This window comes from Embiotoca jacksoni, unplaced genomic scaffold (genome assembly GCF_022577435.1).
Source record: "Embiotoca jacksoni isolate LCO1_2020_lvr unplaced genomic scaffold, fEmbJac1.0.p SCAF_17, whole genome shotgun sequence".
Classification (NCBI taxonomy): Eukaryota; Metazoa; Chordata; class Actinopteri; family Embiotocidae; genus Embiotoca; species Embiotoca jacksoni.
Genome location: NW_027185307.1, coordinates 8,646,060 through 8,662,763, shown reverse-complemented (window position 1 = coordinate 8,662,763; position 16,704 = coordinate 8,646,060). Strand labels below are relative to the sequence as shown.

The 16,704-nt window shown below is 42.8% G+C and overlaps 2 protein-coding genes across 2 annotated transcripts in view; one reads left to right on the top strand and one right to left on the bottom strand.

Annotated features, from left to right (window-relative positions):
* Positions 1–4,228: 4,228 nt before the first annotated feature.
* txndc5 (thioredoxin domain containing 5) lies at positions 4,229–13,290 on the top strand. Its single transcript, XM_069151491.1, has 10 exons — positions 4,229–4,521; positions 5,867–6,019; positions 6,515–6,620; positions 6,727–6,823; positions 7,590–7,705; positions 8,415–8,501; positions 9,096–9,254; positions 9,987–10,069; positions 10,586–10,715; positions 11,445–13,290. Exons 1-10 carry the CDS (start codon positions 4,337–4,339, stop codon positions 11,565–11,567), a joined length of 1,239 nt encoding a protein of 412 aa, XP_069007592.1. The 5' UTR covers positions 4,229–4,336; the 3' UTR covers positions 11,568–13,290.
* Positions 13,099–16,704, bottom strand: part of bmp6 (bone morphogenetic protein 6) — a 49,545-nt gene continuing 45,939 nt past the window's right edge. The window contains exons 6-7 of the mRNA XM_069151490.1: positions 16,239–16,349; positions 13,099–14,932 (exon numbers count right to left, since the gene is read on the bottom strand). Coding sequence (XP_069007591.1) covers positions 14,783–14,932; positions 16,239–16,349 — 261 coding nt within the window. The 3' untranslated portion in view covers positions 13,099–14,782. The remainder of the gene's footprint in view (positions 14,933–16,238; positions 16,350–16,704) is intronic.

Below are 16,704 nucleotides of genomic sequence, written 5' to 3'. Positions count from 1 at the left end.
TTATGGCATTGCCTATAATGTAAGGTTGGTACTAGATTGGATCAGTTAGAGGGACACATACGCTAAACTCTACGCTGTTGGGTTTGGTTGTTTAAGTTTCAACGAACTTGTCCCTAATCCTAACTCTCCGACAAAATAACCAATCACAGGTAGAACGTCCCTTCCCCTGATCCAATCTAGTACTAGCCGTTAATTAAGCACATCAACAGTGTTTTTGTAATTATTCTCACTGGCACAAAGGGGAAATGAAAGGTCTGTACTGCAGGTTGAAGCGAAGATAACTAGCTGCTGGCTAGCTTTATCTTTGACATATATCAATATTATCAAACTCTTGGAAAGAAAGCCAGTAAGACTACTTCCTAAAATGTTGAGGAATTCACTTAATCTTTTGGCTAACATGAAAAAACTAGTCTTTCCTGAGGCTTAGCCACATGGAAACATACAGTCTTGCTGTTTTTCTCATGTGCAGTCCTGCTGTGGCGAGTCCAACAACTCAGCTCTTGGTCCCATCCCGTGAATCAAAGAGAATCCAAGTGTCTGCTGTCCGCTGACACTTTGGATTTGATAGATGTTTTTTTTCCTAGTTTGCTCTCCGCAAGTGAGGCCACAGTGGAAAGGTAAGACACTTCTCCTGGAGCTCTTCAAAGAAAAATTCTGTTTGAGTTTTTACAGCCGGAGGTTAAAGGTCATCTCTTGTCAGTCTTGAGGTCAATGTAGCATCATCCATCTCAGCGAGGGAGTCTCTTATAAATATATTGCTTCTCCTTTGAATGGATGTACTCCCTGTGGACACAATAATCTGTTTGTGTGTGTGTGTGTGTGTGTGTGTGTGTGTGTGTGTGTGTGTGTGTGTGTGTGTGTGTGTGTGTGTGTGTGAGAGAGAGAGAGAGAGAGAGAGAGAGAGAGAGAGAGAGAGAGAGTAAAACATTTGAATTTCAATGCTTGTCTGGGGAACTACAGGACAATCTCCTGACACTGGCTGCCTCCTCAAAAGTACTAACACACACACGCAAACACTGTGCACGTCATAAACACCTCAGCCCGTAAAATATACATCTAACTTCAGAGTCCGGCTGTGCATGGTGGGATCATTTTCACACATTTTAAGTATACACATTCAAGAAGTCTTGGTTTGCTCTGACAGTCTGGAATAGTGTTATATACGGGACCGTAGCGACTCTCTAGGCGACACCTCTGTCTGTTTCCATGCTGTAACCTCTTCCTTTCCTCTTCCCACTCTTCCTGTTGTCCAGATGAAAGGAAAAAGGGGGATGATTAAAGAGAAATACCGCAAGCATGAAGGCTGTCTCCCATTTGGTTTCATGAAATCATGACTATATTAAAAGAGATGAGGAGAGGACTTTCCAAAGAGCTGTCAATTCAGCGAGCCAGCAGGTACTCGCTACTCTGGGAACAGACGCACACTGCGCTGTGGGAATAGATGCATGATTTATATGTACTGTCGCCATTACGCAAGGCTACAGCCCCCTCGAGACATACTGTTTATCCAGTGTAATAAATTGGATTAATTATATTTGCCTAAAATGTTCTCACTTTAAAAGCATCATTTCCAGAGATGATGAGGAGGCAACTCTGACTCATATCTGACCGTCGATGGAGAAAACCAACACTGTGTCTGTCATCTAAACCAGCAGTTATGTGACACCTGACCTGTGCTGCCCATACAACAGCTAAAACAAAATGTCAACTGTGTTTTTAATTCAGAGTTCATTTTCATATTTCATCTTTTAATGGGCGCATTAAGAAATTTACACAATTAGCTGTTATATGAGCAGCCAGTTTGTTCTACAAAGATAGCCTTAAGTTTTAAAGAAACTTACACTGCTTGCCAAAGTGATGCAGTCGACCAGAACTTATTGGACCATTTATAATTAAACAATTTGGACTCTCCTTATGCTATTAAATGTCACTTAAATTGTATCCTAATTTAACTTTTCTGGATGACTTCACTGGCTTTCCTTTAGCATATTTCACGTTGAACATTGAACATTCTTCATCTCAAATGTGGTGTTATACTGTTAGCTGAGTGTAGTCCAGCTAAGGTTACATACATTTGCCAAAAATGTAAATAGGGATGCAGAGATTTGGTACAACTATCATCTACAACAAGGCTATTTAACAAGTGGACTTTCCAGATATGGCCAGTTTATGAAAAGAAATTCACACTATAGCGTGTCGTCCAAATTATGATGAAAAAGTCAAACTATAGCATGTCGTCCAAAATATGGAAAAAAAGACATTATAGCATGTTGTCCAAAATATGATTAAAAAAAAAGTCATCCTATGGCATGTTGTCCGAAATATGATCAAAAAGTCATACTATGGCATTTTGTCCGAAATGTGATAAAAAAAAAATAAAAAAAAAAATAAAAAGTCATACTACAGCATGTTGTCCTAAATGTGAAAAAAAAAGTCATATTTTGGAGGGGATGCTATAGTATGACTTTTTTGTGGTATTTCTTTCAACATGCTGTAAGCATCACTTTTGTTCAAGTTATGGGAGCCAACACAGTGGTGCAGCTGTCAGCGTTGGCATCTCAGTCTAAAGGTCCCAGGTTCAATTCCCGCCTGGTACTTTCTATGTGGAATTTACATGTTCCTGCAAAACAAATAACCTAAAAGTAAAGTATGTTGTCCATAATATGGAAGACTAACCTATGCATTTAGTCCATTATGTAAAACATTACATTCAAACAAGAACATGCAATCCTCCACACAAAGTTCCAGGCCACCTATCGAACCCAGAACCTCCTGATTGTGAGATGACAACACTGTTTTGGAACTGCACCATTTTGCTGCCTTTATTGCATGCTTGTTTGACTTATATCACTTGTATAACTTTTAAACATGTTATGGAAGGGCGATCAACGGTGCAGTGGTTGGCATTGTTGCCCTCCAGTCAGGAGGTTCCAGGTTTAGATGAAAAGCCATGTCAAGGGCAAGACTCAAACCTGGAACCTTCTGACTGGGAGGCAGCAATGCTAACCCCTGCACCACCATGCTTTCTGCCATGATATGTTTAAAAGGCCCAAACTGTAATTTGCATTGTCTTTTGTGTGTGTTTATTTTTTACATTGAATAAATAAATCAAAATTTCCCGAGTACCTCTCAGCATTGAACGTAACGTGTCCCACATTGTCCCACCTAAATGTACTCTATGTCCCACATTTGGCTTGTTCAGACCTGGTCACCCGAACTACAGGTCATGTCATGGCTCCTTTTCCGCCAGTTTTCCTGAGGGCTTGGAGGAGTGGGGAAGAAAAGTAGGCCTGCATTCATGAGCACAACACCTAGGGCACACATGACAGACCGTGACCAAATGGACAAAAAACTGAAATGAGCAATTTCAAGTCTTCAGCTCCCACTGAGGTATTGCAGTTTGCTCGCAATCCATTGACATTCAAACCTGAGGCATACCTCTGTGCAAAAGCAAGCAGTCTCAAAACTATATTGAAATACCAAAATCAAGGCACTGACACAGACAGGCTTAAACATGACAGAAATCTGTATGTATGATATTTCTATTGTGGTATATCACCTGACTGAGGCATGTAATGCTATCTTTGCAACAATTCAAGACTAAAGATCTGTTTATGATGATTCAAACAGGCCAGACAGTTAGTCTGGATGCTGTTTTACTGTTTTTTACCTTTTAAAAAATATAGATATGGACCTGCTGTAAGTAATTTGTAATTTGTATAGTATCAGGAACAGGCCCATCTATTATTAGTCTAATGGAAACTGTTTTACTATAGGCTAGTCATCTTTTTTTTCTTTGTTTGTGGTGATGAACCTGTCAGTAAAATATCGTCTTGGTCTTTTAAATGTACCTTTATGCACTTCTGTATCGAGCCTTGTAAACATAACCACCACCAACTTCTGTCTGAAATTGATATGATTAAACTGAAAAAAAAAAAAAAAAAAAAGAAGAAAAAAAAAAGGATGACTAGTTTGTTCTTTGTGGCAACATATCCGTGACCAATACACTGGAAGTATGAGCGTCATTTGTAACCGTTAATTGACAAAAAATATCCGGGATGGCCCTGAGTGATTTTCCACATTTGGTCCTCTTCTAACTGAAGTTGAATAACTCTGAAAATTGGGGCTTTCGGGAGAAACCCAACCTTTGAACCGGTCACGTCGGATAAAGTTGCAAAACGCTCGCAGGCTGTCCCACAGAGCGACACGACGTGTGCGCGTCGTCCCGTCCAGAGTTTCGCACAGCTTTACGCGGAGCCTCCTGGAGGGGCGTGCTCGCTCCACCTCGGTCTTCTCGCGCCAGCAGGGACACCGTTCACCCCACCGAGATCCAGCCATGGCTTCAGCACCGCATTGCACACCCTTCGCGTTGCGTTTTATTTATTTGTCGCTGCTGTTCGCTCGTGGATTTTGCGACGCCGATGCGGACGAAGACGAGCACGCCAAGCACACGTACACGGTGGAGATGTTCAACGAAGCGGTGCCCACTGCGCCCCACTTCGTCATGTTTTACGCCCCGTGGTAAGTGAACAGTTACCAAGTTTCTCCAGACGACGTGACATGAACCGAGCGACGGTAACCTCGGTCTTCCCCTCAATATCCTCCTCAAACTCGGAAAATAAGAGAAAACCCGCCTGTTGCAGCGGATTTAAAGCCGACCGGCAAATTAGCAAGGACGCTAGTTGCCGCTTAGCCGACTGCCTTTAGATAACCCGGCGCCGTTAGCCTAGCTGCTAACTAGCAATGCTAAACATCCAAGTGCATCTTGGAGGACTGAAAGACTTTTTCTTCCGTGGGCCTCGGTGCTGGTCGTGCTAACTGTTCACGAGCTGCAGACATGGAGTTGAAAAGTTATTCGTCAACGTTGAATGCTGTACGTGGATGTTAAAAGAAAACGGTCATCCTTCTCGTTTCCACATTTGGAGCAGACGTGTTAAAAGTTAAAAGTTGTGGTTTGGGAAGCTGCGCTTACGTGGCATGCACTGATTGACTAATGTTATGTCAGTGGTTTCAAAACGGAGGTCCACGGACCCCTTAGAGGTCCCTGATGTTTTTTCAGAGATTCACAATACATTGAGGAGTTCATTTAATATATATTTTTGATCACGGTGCAGTGTAATGTTGAATGTTAAAGATAAAACCAGAAGTTCAGCTCTTTGTTGAGTTGAACACTACACCATAACTTCAGTATCTCCCAAGAGGATCTGCAGTCCTTTGTCTCACACACACATTGGACATATTCACATGGACTGAGTAACCATAGATGTGCAAACAATGTCTTTCTGCTTGCTCTAAATTTTGCCCTTTTATAGTCTTTTACTGCAGTAAAACAATATGACCAACATGATTCAGCTCGATTTTCTATTTTTTTTTTGCATGTTCATTGACTTGCATTCACATCACTTATGATTGTATTCATTAAAGGAGTTCAGTTGGTAGAGTGGGTTGCACACTAATCAGAAGGTCAGTGGTTCAATCCCCAGCTCCTCCTGTCCACATGCCTGAGTGTCCTTGAGCAAGACACTGAACCCTAAAAAAAAAAATTGTTGTAAGTTGCTTTGGATAAAAGCATCAGCTAAATGAAAAATGAAATGTAAAATACAAGAAAGGGAAATTGAACCTCCACATTTTGACTCATCACACACTTTTTCAGGCCAGTGGTGTGAGGACCCAGTTCTAAACACTTTAGGCTTAAATGACTACGAGGCTACAGCTTCACTAAATCTCTGTCCGCACAACCTTTTTGCCACCATATCAGAACTGAAACCAATTACAGTGCAACACCAGTGCTCCATGCAGGGCTGATAATGCTGATGGACACACGAACTGTCCCAAATCAACCCACCACTGCCACTCTTGTGTTCAGGTGTGGCCATTGCCAGAGGTTACAGCCGGTGTGGAACGAACTGGCAGAAAAATACAACAGTATGGATGAGCCCCCGGTCTATGTGGTGAAAGTAGACTGCGTCCAGGACACCAAGTTCTGCTCCAATATCCACGGTGTTAGAGGCTACCCCACGTAAGTACACACCTGCTATCAAGCCGTCTTATTTCTGGACCTTATCGATTTCGATTAATTTATCGGCCCCGACGAGATCAGCCAAGACATTTAAATTCTCCAGGTCAGTTTACAGAAACATAACTCTCACTAAAAATAATGCAGTAGTGTTTAAAACACCTCTTACAGTGCAGAAGTAAACAGTAATCACTGATTGACAGAGAAGTGACACATTTACCTGCATTTACTTGAATATTCTGCCACTATCTTAATGACATCCTCTTAAATCTTGGATGTTGCTGACTGCATCGTGAACCTGCAAACACAGCAAACACCTGATAATGATTGACAGAATGTCTGTTTTTATAACAAAACATTACTATGGCCCGTGACCCTGACCATTGACTTTAACATTTTATGTCAAACTGTAGATTTGAATCATATGTTTGCGATGCTACTGAACATGCAATTCAATAAAAAAAATTTAAAAAAAAACCATGTTTTGTGTCCCTGTAGGCTGAAGTTGTTTAAGCCAGACCAGGAAGCCGTTAAGTACCAAGGTCCCAGAGATCTGCCGTCTCTGGAGACCTGGATGCTGAAGACGGTCCAGGAGGAGCCTTCGGTGAGTTGTGTTCATTCATTTCATCTGTGCACCACCTCAGGTCTTCAAACCAGTCATTTGCAGTGCAGGAATGGTGACTCATGCTTGTTGTTGTAACGCCCTGCAGGAACCAGAGAGTGAACAGGAGCCTCCTAAAGCCCCTGAGCCCAAACAGGGCCTGTATGACCTCACTGCCCTCAACTTTAAGGCCCACATAGCCAAAGGTAAGGATCTAGGATGAGATATACTGTTTAATTCTTTATTATAATGTGACAAAGTTAAGTAAGTTCTCTGTTGTACCTATGCAGCTGCATCCTGACATATGAGGAATAGTTTCTGTTTGCTCGTCATGTTTTAAATCTATTCTCAGTAGTGTTTCTGGATTTGCATTAGAAAATGGAAACACTTCATTGCCTCAATTTACATAGCTGACATTTCAACTGAAGTACTGAGAGCCAGTCAACACGTACCGACTGCAAAACCCCTCGTCTCCTGTCTGTCACCTCACGTTTCTGCAATTTCAGACAAACGACTGCAAAAATAAACAGTGCTCAACGATAATTGTCTCGTCGAAACTGCGTCTCTTAAGCTCCACTGAAGTCAAATGTTTTGCTTTTGAAGAAAAATAAATGATTTCTTGTTTGGAGACGAAAAAAGGCAGGATATGACATAGGCATTTTTAAAGCAGTGTTTACAGGTCCCACCTTCACTTCTTGGCAACAGAGCGGCTGTAAACGTTGTGTAATTGGTTGCGTATAACCTGTAAGAAGTGTATATTTTCATTTACAGCAGGCTGTGGTGAGTTTTACATTCGTCAAATCAAAAATCTGACCCTATAAATTTGAGGCTCACTTCAGTACAGAACTTTGTAAATTAGTAATTATGTTGGACACGCCAGGGCATTTTCTTTTCTTCTTTCTGTTTTGTCTTCCATCTGTGTATACTTTTCTTGCTATTGATCTGCACTTTGTTTTTCTCCTCCTGTTTTAGGCGCCCATTTTGTTAAGTTCTTTGCACCCTGGTGTGGCCACTGCAAAGCGATGGCTCCGACCTGGGAGCAGCTGGCCACCACCTTTGAGCACGCTGACGACATAAAGATCGGCAAGGTGGGTCCTGCACAGGCTCCTGAACCCGTCCACACGGATCAGATATGAAATCAATACAACAACGGATACTGTGACGAGGGCCGGGTACTGAGCTTTGTTACTTTTATGGCACAGACTGAATTATTTCAGTACAATCTCGTTGAAAAAAGAAAAAATGCCTCGTCATTCAGTACCAATTTTAGATACCGAGGTCACATCCACACTGACATGTTTTCATTTTTAAACACACGGCTCGCCCTCATTTACGCTGCCACTTGTGCCGCACTGCTTGCTAAACTGCATAAAAAAAAAAACATTTGTACTGTAATTTTCGTTTTCTTAGAATGGCTTTTATAAAAATAGAAATGGAAAAAAAAAACTATTGTTCAGGAACCCGAAAGTTTTTTTTCAAAGGATATCCAGCCCCAACTAACATCAGGGCAGCTGATGTCTTTACTGTAATGTAATGTGTGTGTGTGTGTGTGTGTGTGTGTGTGTGTGTGTGACACACTTTTAAAAGCAAACACTGATTTCACAATGTTGAAGCAGGACTCCCATTTTCTCTCTTCAATGGAAGTTACTTTGCTTTATCAGGGCGGTGATCCTGTTCTCTGTCTGATAAACAGGATGCGAACCACATGGCCTATTTGCATACCGCGTTAATAAATCAACACAGGCTCAATGTTAGCAGTGACATTTGATAACAGATGTTCCTATATTTATGATGCAGGTGGACTGTACGCAGCACTACGAGGTGTGCTCTGAGAACGGCGTGAGAGGATATCCCACACTGCTCTTTTTCTACAACGGACAGAAGGTACCGAAGATGTTTGGGACCAGTTGTGTCTCCCAAATGCCAAATGAGCTCTGCGTGAACAGTGTTTTTACTCCTCAGCCCGGTTGCGTGTGAACCTTCTGCTACGGTGGCTGTTGTGTTGTTTCTCCTCGACACTTTTCTCACATTTACTGCAAACTAACAGCTTCCATTATGTTACATCATACTGCGGTCTCCGAAATAGTTTAAAAAACAAAAACAAATACATACTTAGAAAAGATTATGGGTGGGTTCATCACAGCAGCGAAGAGTTGATATTTTCATTGTTGATTCCAAAATTCTTGATGATCACGGTCAGTAAAAATAACTGTGTTGAGTTCTTAATGTGTAAATAAGAGTCTGGTTCTTCCAGTGTTTCCCTAAAGGAAGCTCAGACCTCTGAGTTCTTGTCAAGATCCAGAGGTCAGAGAGAAAAACATGTTTGATTGGCACCTACGTGATCCTCAATCCAAAAAAATTCAAATGCACACACACACACACACACACACACACACACACACACACACACACACACACACACACAGTTATCTTAGTTGCCATAAGGTATTAATTGTTGTATTGGTTGTATTTCTGTAGACGGAACAGTACAAAGGAAAGAGGGACCTGGACTCCTTCAAAGATTTTGTGGACAACCAGCTGAAGGCTGCAATCGCCGAGGAGGAGGAGGAACCAATTGAGGACCAAAAAGCAGATGAGATCCCCACTGATGAACCAGCCAAAGAGGAGGAGGAGGAGGTAGGTGTTCACGACACAAATATATCATGCTGTTTTCTGTGTGGCCTGTTTAAGCTGCATCTTGAGATAACTGCACTGCAGCCTGAGCTGGTGTTTATAGACTCTGAATCTTCAGTCACTGCCCACAGTGGCGATCCATCATGCAGATCATTTTGTGAGGTACTTGACAGGTTTTCGACATCACACTTGTAGATTTATTCTGATCCATCTGTGATGAAAGCCGGAATTAAAAGGTTGCAGCGCCTGCATTATTCTTAAGGGTATCTTCATTGTCAATCTGCTGCTCACGAGCAGCTGTAAAAAGAGAGAAGGTTATTTCATGCTACTGCACAACCACTGATGTTTCTTTGGACTGGAGCCAACAGCTCCTCGTACAGAAGTTACACAGCAGATCTCTGAACTTAGCACCCACTTAACTTCTATTTTGGTAAACTGAGCTGCTTCCTGCTGATTGAAGCCAGAATTTCACAGAACTGACTGACTGAATCCCAGCAGCGGTCTACCTTCTCCTCGTGTGTTGATCCAGGCTGGTGGTGTTTCACTGTGATCATCCTGATGAAGTCGGTCACCACTGTGTAACACTTTTTTTAAATTTTTTTTTATGTGGGCATCAGTAGTGATCATGATCAATGCGCATGGTTCACAAATCCTCACTACCTGCAGTACACAATGAATGCTCTGGTCAGGTGAACATGGATCCCTACAATTCAAAGTTCATGTTGCTGTCTGCAGTCCAGCGTGGTGGTTCTGACTGAGGCCAACTTTGATGAGACGGTAGCCAAAGGCTTCACCTTCATCAAGTTCTACGCTCCATGGTAAGATCATCAGTGTTGTAACGAGTGACCCAAAAAGCTGAAACAGTTATGTGCTGATATAGTTGTGTGCACTCCGTCACGTCAGTAAAACTTAATCCAAGTATCAAGTAATACTGACCTTTGGTCGACAACGGAAATGTTCTCTTTCCTGTATCCGTTTCAAATTAAAAGCCCTCATTTCAAATTAAAAGCCCTCTGGCATGTCATATATAACTGAAGTCCCGTTGAAAATAATTTGTCTAACTTGCTGCATTAACAGCATGTTTTTGTAGAGATAAAAACTAAACGTATCATAATGGACTTTAGTAATAAATGTTTACAGACCAGTTGGCCTGCGTACTTTACCTGCAGAGTTCAAAAAACCAACAAGAACATACAGAATCATGGCGAGAAATGATGTCAACTTTAGACACTTTGAATTTGAAATGTGTGCCAAACACTGGCAGGACTTCCTGCAAACAAACTGCCAGTCAGTTTTGCAGCGATGTAAAACTCTTGTGTTATCCGGCTGTCCAGGTGCGGCCACTGTAAGAATCTCACTCCGACGTGGGAGGATCTTTCCAAGAAGGAGTTTCCTGGTCTCACCGACGTCAAGATCGCCAAAGTGGACTGCACCGTCGAGCGCACGATCTGCAACAAGTACTCTGTAAGTGCAGCTGCACGTCATCCACACTTTACACAGTACGCCAGCGTATGTCTACAACATGGATATATTACACGCTCACATACGGTCAGCTTTTTTTTTTTTTTTTCCAAGAGGAAGTGTCATAAAACTAAGCTGCTGGTTTATCTCACAGACATAAAATAATACGACCGCCTCACTTTAATTAGAAGCTACAGACTAAAAGCCTAAAGCAGGTTGAACACTGTTGTGGGTTGAGAAGTGTTGGCACACACACTATTAGCTTTAATTATATGTAGAGTTTGAATGATGTTACCGGGAGGGAAGCCAGCGGTGTCGTCTAACGTTCCTTAAATCCAATTTTTAATAAAGTCACAAAAAGCTCAATCACATTAAATCAATAAAATAAAGAATAATAAAATATCAAGAGCAGGACTTTTGAGTTCCACCTTCATTTTTTATCTCGTGGAAGAAAAAAGGTGTTCGACTGTTAAACTACACACCTGAAAATGAACAGTTTAGCCGACGGATACCAGCATAACGAAAAAAAAAAAAGGTAACAGAATTTTATTTTTCACAATCAAAAAAATACTTCAAAATTGAATTGAATGCTTTGAAAAAGTTTTTAAACGTGGATTTCAACCACGAGACTGTTTTAACTTTGTCACTCAAGAATGATTTAGTCATATGCATTGTTCAATACGTCGACGCCGTGCACTTCCTGGCTGACAGCACGCCTCCCTCGCCCCGCAGGTGCGCGGTTACCCCACCCTGATCCTCTTCAGAGCGGGCGAGCAGGGTGACGAGCATGACGGCGGGCGGGACGTGGAGAGTCTGCACAACTTCGTGATGAGGCAGGCGAGAGATGAGCTGTAGGAACGGCAAAGTCGGCGCTCACTCACCACCACTCTACTCTTCTCACTGCACAGGACACCACTGGATCTCCTCCAGCAGCCAAACCTCCCTCTCTCCCTCTCTCCCTCTCTCTCTCTCTCCACTCTCTTCAGAAAGGAGTCAGCGGCCGGCCGATGCCGTCTCCTCTGTGTCCAGTGGACACAATAACCTGGTAGAGTGGTTGGGATGTGAATGTATCCCCCCAACCTTAAATCTACTGGAGATCGCACGGTGTCAGTTGGGTCTGCAACTTAAGTAATATGTCTGACAACCACTTTGGAAGCACTGCTCTATCAATCTGAACCACAACTCCTCGCACAGTTGTCTTGATTACAAAGGGGGGCACTGAAGTTTCTGCCTGTTTTAAAAAAAAAACACCAACATTGTTTCTGACTTCTGTAGATTATTTTTTTCTTTTTTTTTTTTTTTTTTTTGCTAAATTGTATCATGGGATCTGTTGGTAAATTGTAAGCCATTAATGTTTCGGTACTGTCCCTCCAAAGGCTGTAAAGGCTGTAGCACCACAATGTGAAGTTGAGCGTTAAGTTGAGGGTACTTCATATCCACGCCAGCGATGGCCTGTCTGACTTAACTCTCAGGGAAACACCCACGCAGACTAGAAGAGGTTGTCAAGGAGTTGTTATCACAGGAGTCAGATCATGGATCATAAACATGTCATATATGATGCGTAGATTCTGAGTGCTTGTTTAAAAGTGAAGAAATCATCCCAACACATTTTTCTGACTCCAGCGATCTTCCTGAGTGCCTCTCGACTCCTCCCAGGACTCAGTCTCAGGCCCGGACCATGCTGCCCCATTTCTCTGTTACTGAACTCGTTTTCAATTACTATCCTGTTCATTTTCCTTTTGCTTCATTAGCAATGGATCTAATTTGCTGCGCAAGTCTGCTTAAAAGTGCCCGCTGTTGATATGAAAAGCACGTGAATGTCTAGACTTATTAGGCCCGGCCCAAGATTTAGGAACCCATAAACCAGTAGGTGGAGCGGGACGTGACGGTTCGGGTCACTTGAAGCCAGTGTCGAGGGGCGAAACGGGCAGTCTGATGCTTCTCGTGAAAAAAAAATAATGAACTCTGCTTATCCCTTAATCTGAGCTCTCTGCAGAAACCTGCTTCATTTGTTGGGACATCTTTGTGATGATTCTTACGAGGTTGGACCCGAGAGGAACATTCACCGCTGCTCCGGGTCGGGCGGACGAGCGACCGTCCTATAACCGTCCCGCGACTGCACCTGTGGGTCCGAATCATTTCCAAACAAACCAAACATATCAGGACGATTTACTGTCTGACAGCAGAGACGTTCACCCACTCTTTTGACTTTCAAAGTGTCACAAACCTGAGTCCAATGGCATCTGCAGTTTTTTTTTTTCAGTCCGCGCAATGAACCCGGTTGCAGTAAACTGGAGCCACCTGCTCTGATGCAAACGCTCTTTGACCCAGGTTATGTGCATTCACTGTCTAATCCAGGTACAAAAACAGTCCGAGACACAGCAGGTTTTTGTCAGTAAAAGTTTTTATGGATAGCACATGGTCTTAGGAACTCCAGTGACGGAAGTATTTTTTTTTTTTTTTCCTTTACATGGGTCGTGGTTTGTGCACCACCCATAGATTTTGTACAAAAAAAAAAAAGAGTGAATAATGGCAAGTTGTATCATGAGATTTCGTAATAAATTTTTTTCAAAAATAAGTTTGTATTTTCATTTTGTTCTCGAGTCTGTCTGTTAATAATGATGTGACTTTTCTTTTTTAATAAAAGGTGCAATAAATAAGCTGAGAATGTACAAGTATTTACAAAAACAGTCTAAACATGATCACAAATGTAAACAGCAGCTTACCAGAGGTATATTTTGTAATTTATGATTGGTTAGGCACGTAAGGTATTTTGATTGTTATTGGTATTAGTTTTTCTTTAAAATACGATCTCTAAAAGATTTTTCAGAGCTCACAGTAACGTGTTCAGTCGGGAAGACGTTGCCGCTGGACACAAATCTCGACATAATTTCACCCTCGGGGTTGAAAAAGCAAAGAGCTAATTTCAGAAAGCTGACAGAAACCGTCCTGCCGGCTGTTTTTGACTCGCTAAATGTTTTTCCACAGTCTCTTGATGGGTTTTCAGGGGTGGAAGCGTTTGTTAACTTTGCGAGTGCAGCGACATGGAAATGGCCATTTGTGGTATGTCGGAGGGATAAGGCTGTATTCTTCGGTTCTTTGGAGAAAAACATCAGTTTAGCCACAACATGCATCATGTTGAAGCAGCTTGGTGAGTCGCAGCTCGGCCCGAGCCCGGCAAATATTGACACGGAGGGGGATATTTGGAGCAGCGCGCAGCTAAAATAGCCTGCGGTCACTTTGGTTCAGTCCATATTATATTTTGGGAAGGCAAATATGGCTTGAGAAGAAAAATACAGTAGGAAAGAGGAAGGATATATGAATGTACGGACTCCAATGTATCACTCGGTTAGTATTAGATTGTTTGGGTTAGCAACATTTCCACTGAAGAAAAAAAAAAAAAAAAACGGTTTGTATTTTCCCATCTGACTCGAATCATTTCCACAAACCCCACAGGGTCATTAGCTGTAGCGAAGTCGTTCATCAGTAACTATTGGAGCCTCCTCTGAGAACTGATCCACCGTGTGGTTGTTTCGTTGTTGTTGTTTTTTTTTTATGTCCGTGAGGAGACGGGGGAAAGAAAGCAGCACTCTGACTGGTCCCACAACAGTTCAGTTTGGCCCTCGCCCTCTCAGTGAGGGACAAGGTGCAGTAGCCTCTTAGGCATTCATACACACACTTCAAGAAACATATGATACACAAACTTATCCACTCCCTCCTCCTCCTCCCCCTCCCTCTCACACACACACACACACACACACACACACACACACACACACGCTCACTCACTCACTCAGTTGCAGACCCATGAAGTGAAGAGTCCCGTCCACAGCTAATAGAGAAGGTGAGAGACACATCTTGGTGGCTCCACACTGGAAGTTTCCGGGTATAATTTTTGCATTGGTCCCCTTTTGGTTTGATGCCGTGTTATTATCAGGTGGACGTGTTGAGTTGAGCTGTCCGAGATGATTGGAGCGGATGATCTTTCAGGGTGGACGTTTCTTGCAGGCGTCTTCCTGAGGTCAACCTCACCCAACTTTAAAATGAAGCACTGGCAGTACTGGAAGGCGTCAGTGGCAGCCGCAGGCCCGCACCACCATGTTCTTGTATTTCTTCAGTATGACGTTGGAGTTGTCGTCGAAGTAGAGCACTGAAATGGCGTGGAGCTTCGTGGGGGCGCAGCACGGCTTTGGGACGTTCTCGGGGTTCATCAGGTGCACCTGAAAATGATGACAAATACGACTGATGTACAGCACATTTTAAAACTGATAGCTAAATTCACTGAGTCAATATAACGGTCTGGCCTTGCTCCAGAGAGAATCATTTCCAGTCGTTGCATCCCATTGGGCGTAGACCGCGGGTTAAGTTGAAAACTATTGGAGCAGCCTTTAACCAATCAGCATTGACCATATGCACCAAAACTCAATAACTACATCATCGCACCCAGCCACTGTGACTGGTCCCTGATTGGCCGCTCAGAGTGGCTGAGCAAACTTTAATGCAAACAGGATTTCCAGACTTTAATCACAGCAAAGAAAATTTAAGCTGTGAGCGGCAGGTTAAGAGCAGAGGACACCATGGCCTGATTTTGTTAAACCTGCAGTGAAGAACTTTTGTCTAATCACACAAACACTGTGGGAATGTGCTCAAGTCACCGTTGAGACCGTAAAACGGTGGACACATTGTGGATACATGAAATAAAAGGCATCACAACCTCTGCAAAATGACTTCATGAATAAATGCATCGAATCCATTCGGTCTGATAACTTTTGGAAATTGTAGAAGAGCTGCATGACTGAATTATTTCATCCCCATGGAAGTTAGTATTGGGCAGCCAATGCTCAGGATGCCTTCATCCAGCCAGTGTGGGAGTGTCTCACCAGCCATCAGATTTAGAAACTCTGTGTTACTGTGAGATTTACGTGGCATGGATTGACTAAATCATCACGTGAACTTGTTTGCCAACTCAAAGGTAATGAACGTTCATTTAAAGGTCCCGCATAATAGCTTTAAGTTCATAACATCAGTTTCTCGTGACCTGTATAAAACAACTCTGATGACAGCACTTTGACATCATCAAAGTTATTTTGTCAGACTTAAAAATGCTCCTACGGAGCCACAACAGACATTATATAACTGTTTTCACAGAAAATTAGTGGAGTGCCCCTTTAACTTAACATGCTTCACAGTACCTGGAATTCTATTCATTGATCTTTAAACCAATAAAAAGGCCACAGAAAACAATACAGACATAGATTTCACAATTTGGGCTCAATAAAGTGCATCTATCGCTCTAACTATCTATGAAGAGGTTGCATAAGCATGCTGCGGTTATCTTTTGGAAATGACCACAACTCTGTGAAAGCCACTTTTACATCTTGTTGCACCATTTCCACCGATTCTACATCCACAAGACAAACAGTGTGAGCGCCACCACAGGATCCTGCCGGAGGACGGAGACAGACCGAAAATGACTGCTGTCTGTGAAACGGTGAGTGTGTTTAAACTGAAGTGGGACGGTCTTACCAGTGTCTGCACGATGGCGTGGTTGGTGGCATTCATGTGGGCGTTCAGGGGGAAGGAGCACTCTCCGTCACAGTAGTTGGCTGCGTAGCCTTCAGGAGCGATGATCCAGTCCTGAGAGAAACACATGAAATCAGTTCTTCTGGTATTTTAATCATGAAGTCGATGTCACTAAGCGTTTGGAGTATGTGGGCAGCAGTTGTTCCTAAAAAACAAAAAGGGTGAAGAGGGCCCCGACGTCGGCCGTCCTCTTCGTCAGTAGCCCACCTGACTCGTGTTGGTAGATTCAGGGTTAACCTCGTCTCTGAGGACAAACCGCTGCTCCGACGCTGCTGTCTGGGAAATCACTCAGGGAAGCAATACTTCTCTCCGCCTTCCTTCCTTCCTTTCTGTGTCTCAATGTTTTGCTCGGATAAATTCTCAGCATGTTTCGCCTCATTTGGACTTGTTTTGGAGTTTTTATCAAGTG

Excerpts from the sequence above, each read along its gene's own strand:
- txndc5 (XM_069151491.1), top strand. The coding sequence starts at position 4,337 with ATGGCTTCAGCACCGCATTGCACACCCTTCGCGTTGCGTTTTATTTAT. Across the intron at positions 6,020-6,514 it reads GGTGTTAGAGGCTACCCCAC|GCTGAAGTTGTTTAAGCCAG; the intron begins GTAAGTACACAC and ends GTGTCCCTGTAG. Across the intron at positions 8,502-9,095 it reads TTTTCTACAACGGACAGAAG|ACGGAACAGTACAAAGGAAA; the intron begins GTACCGAAGATG and ends GTATTTCTGTAG.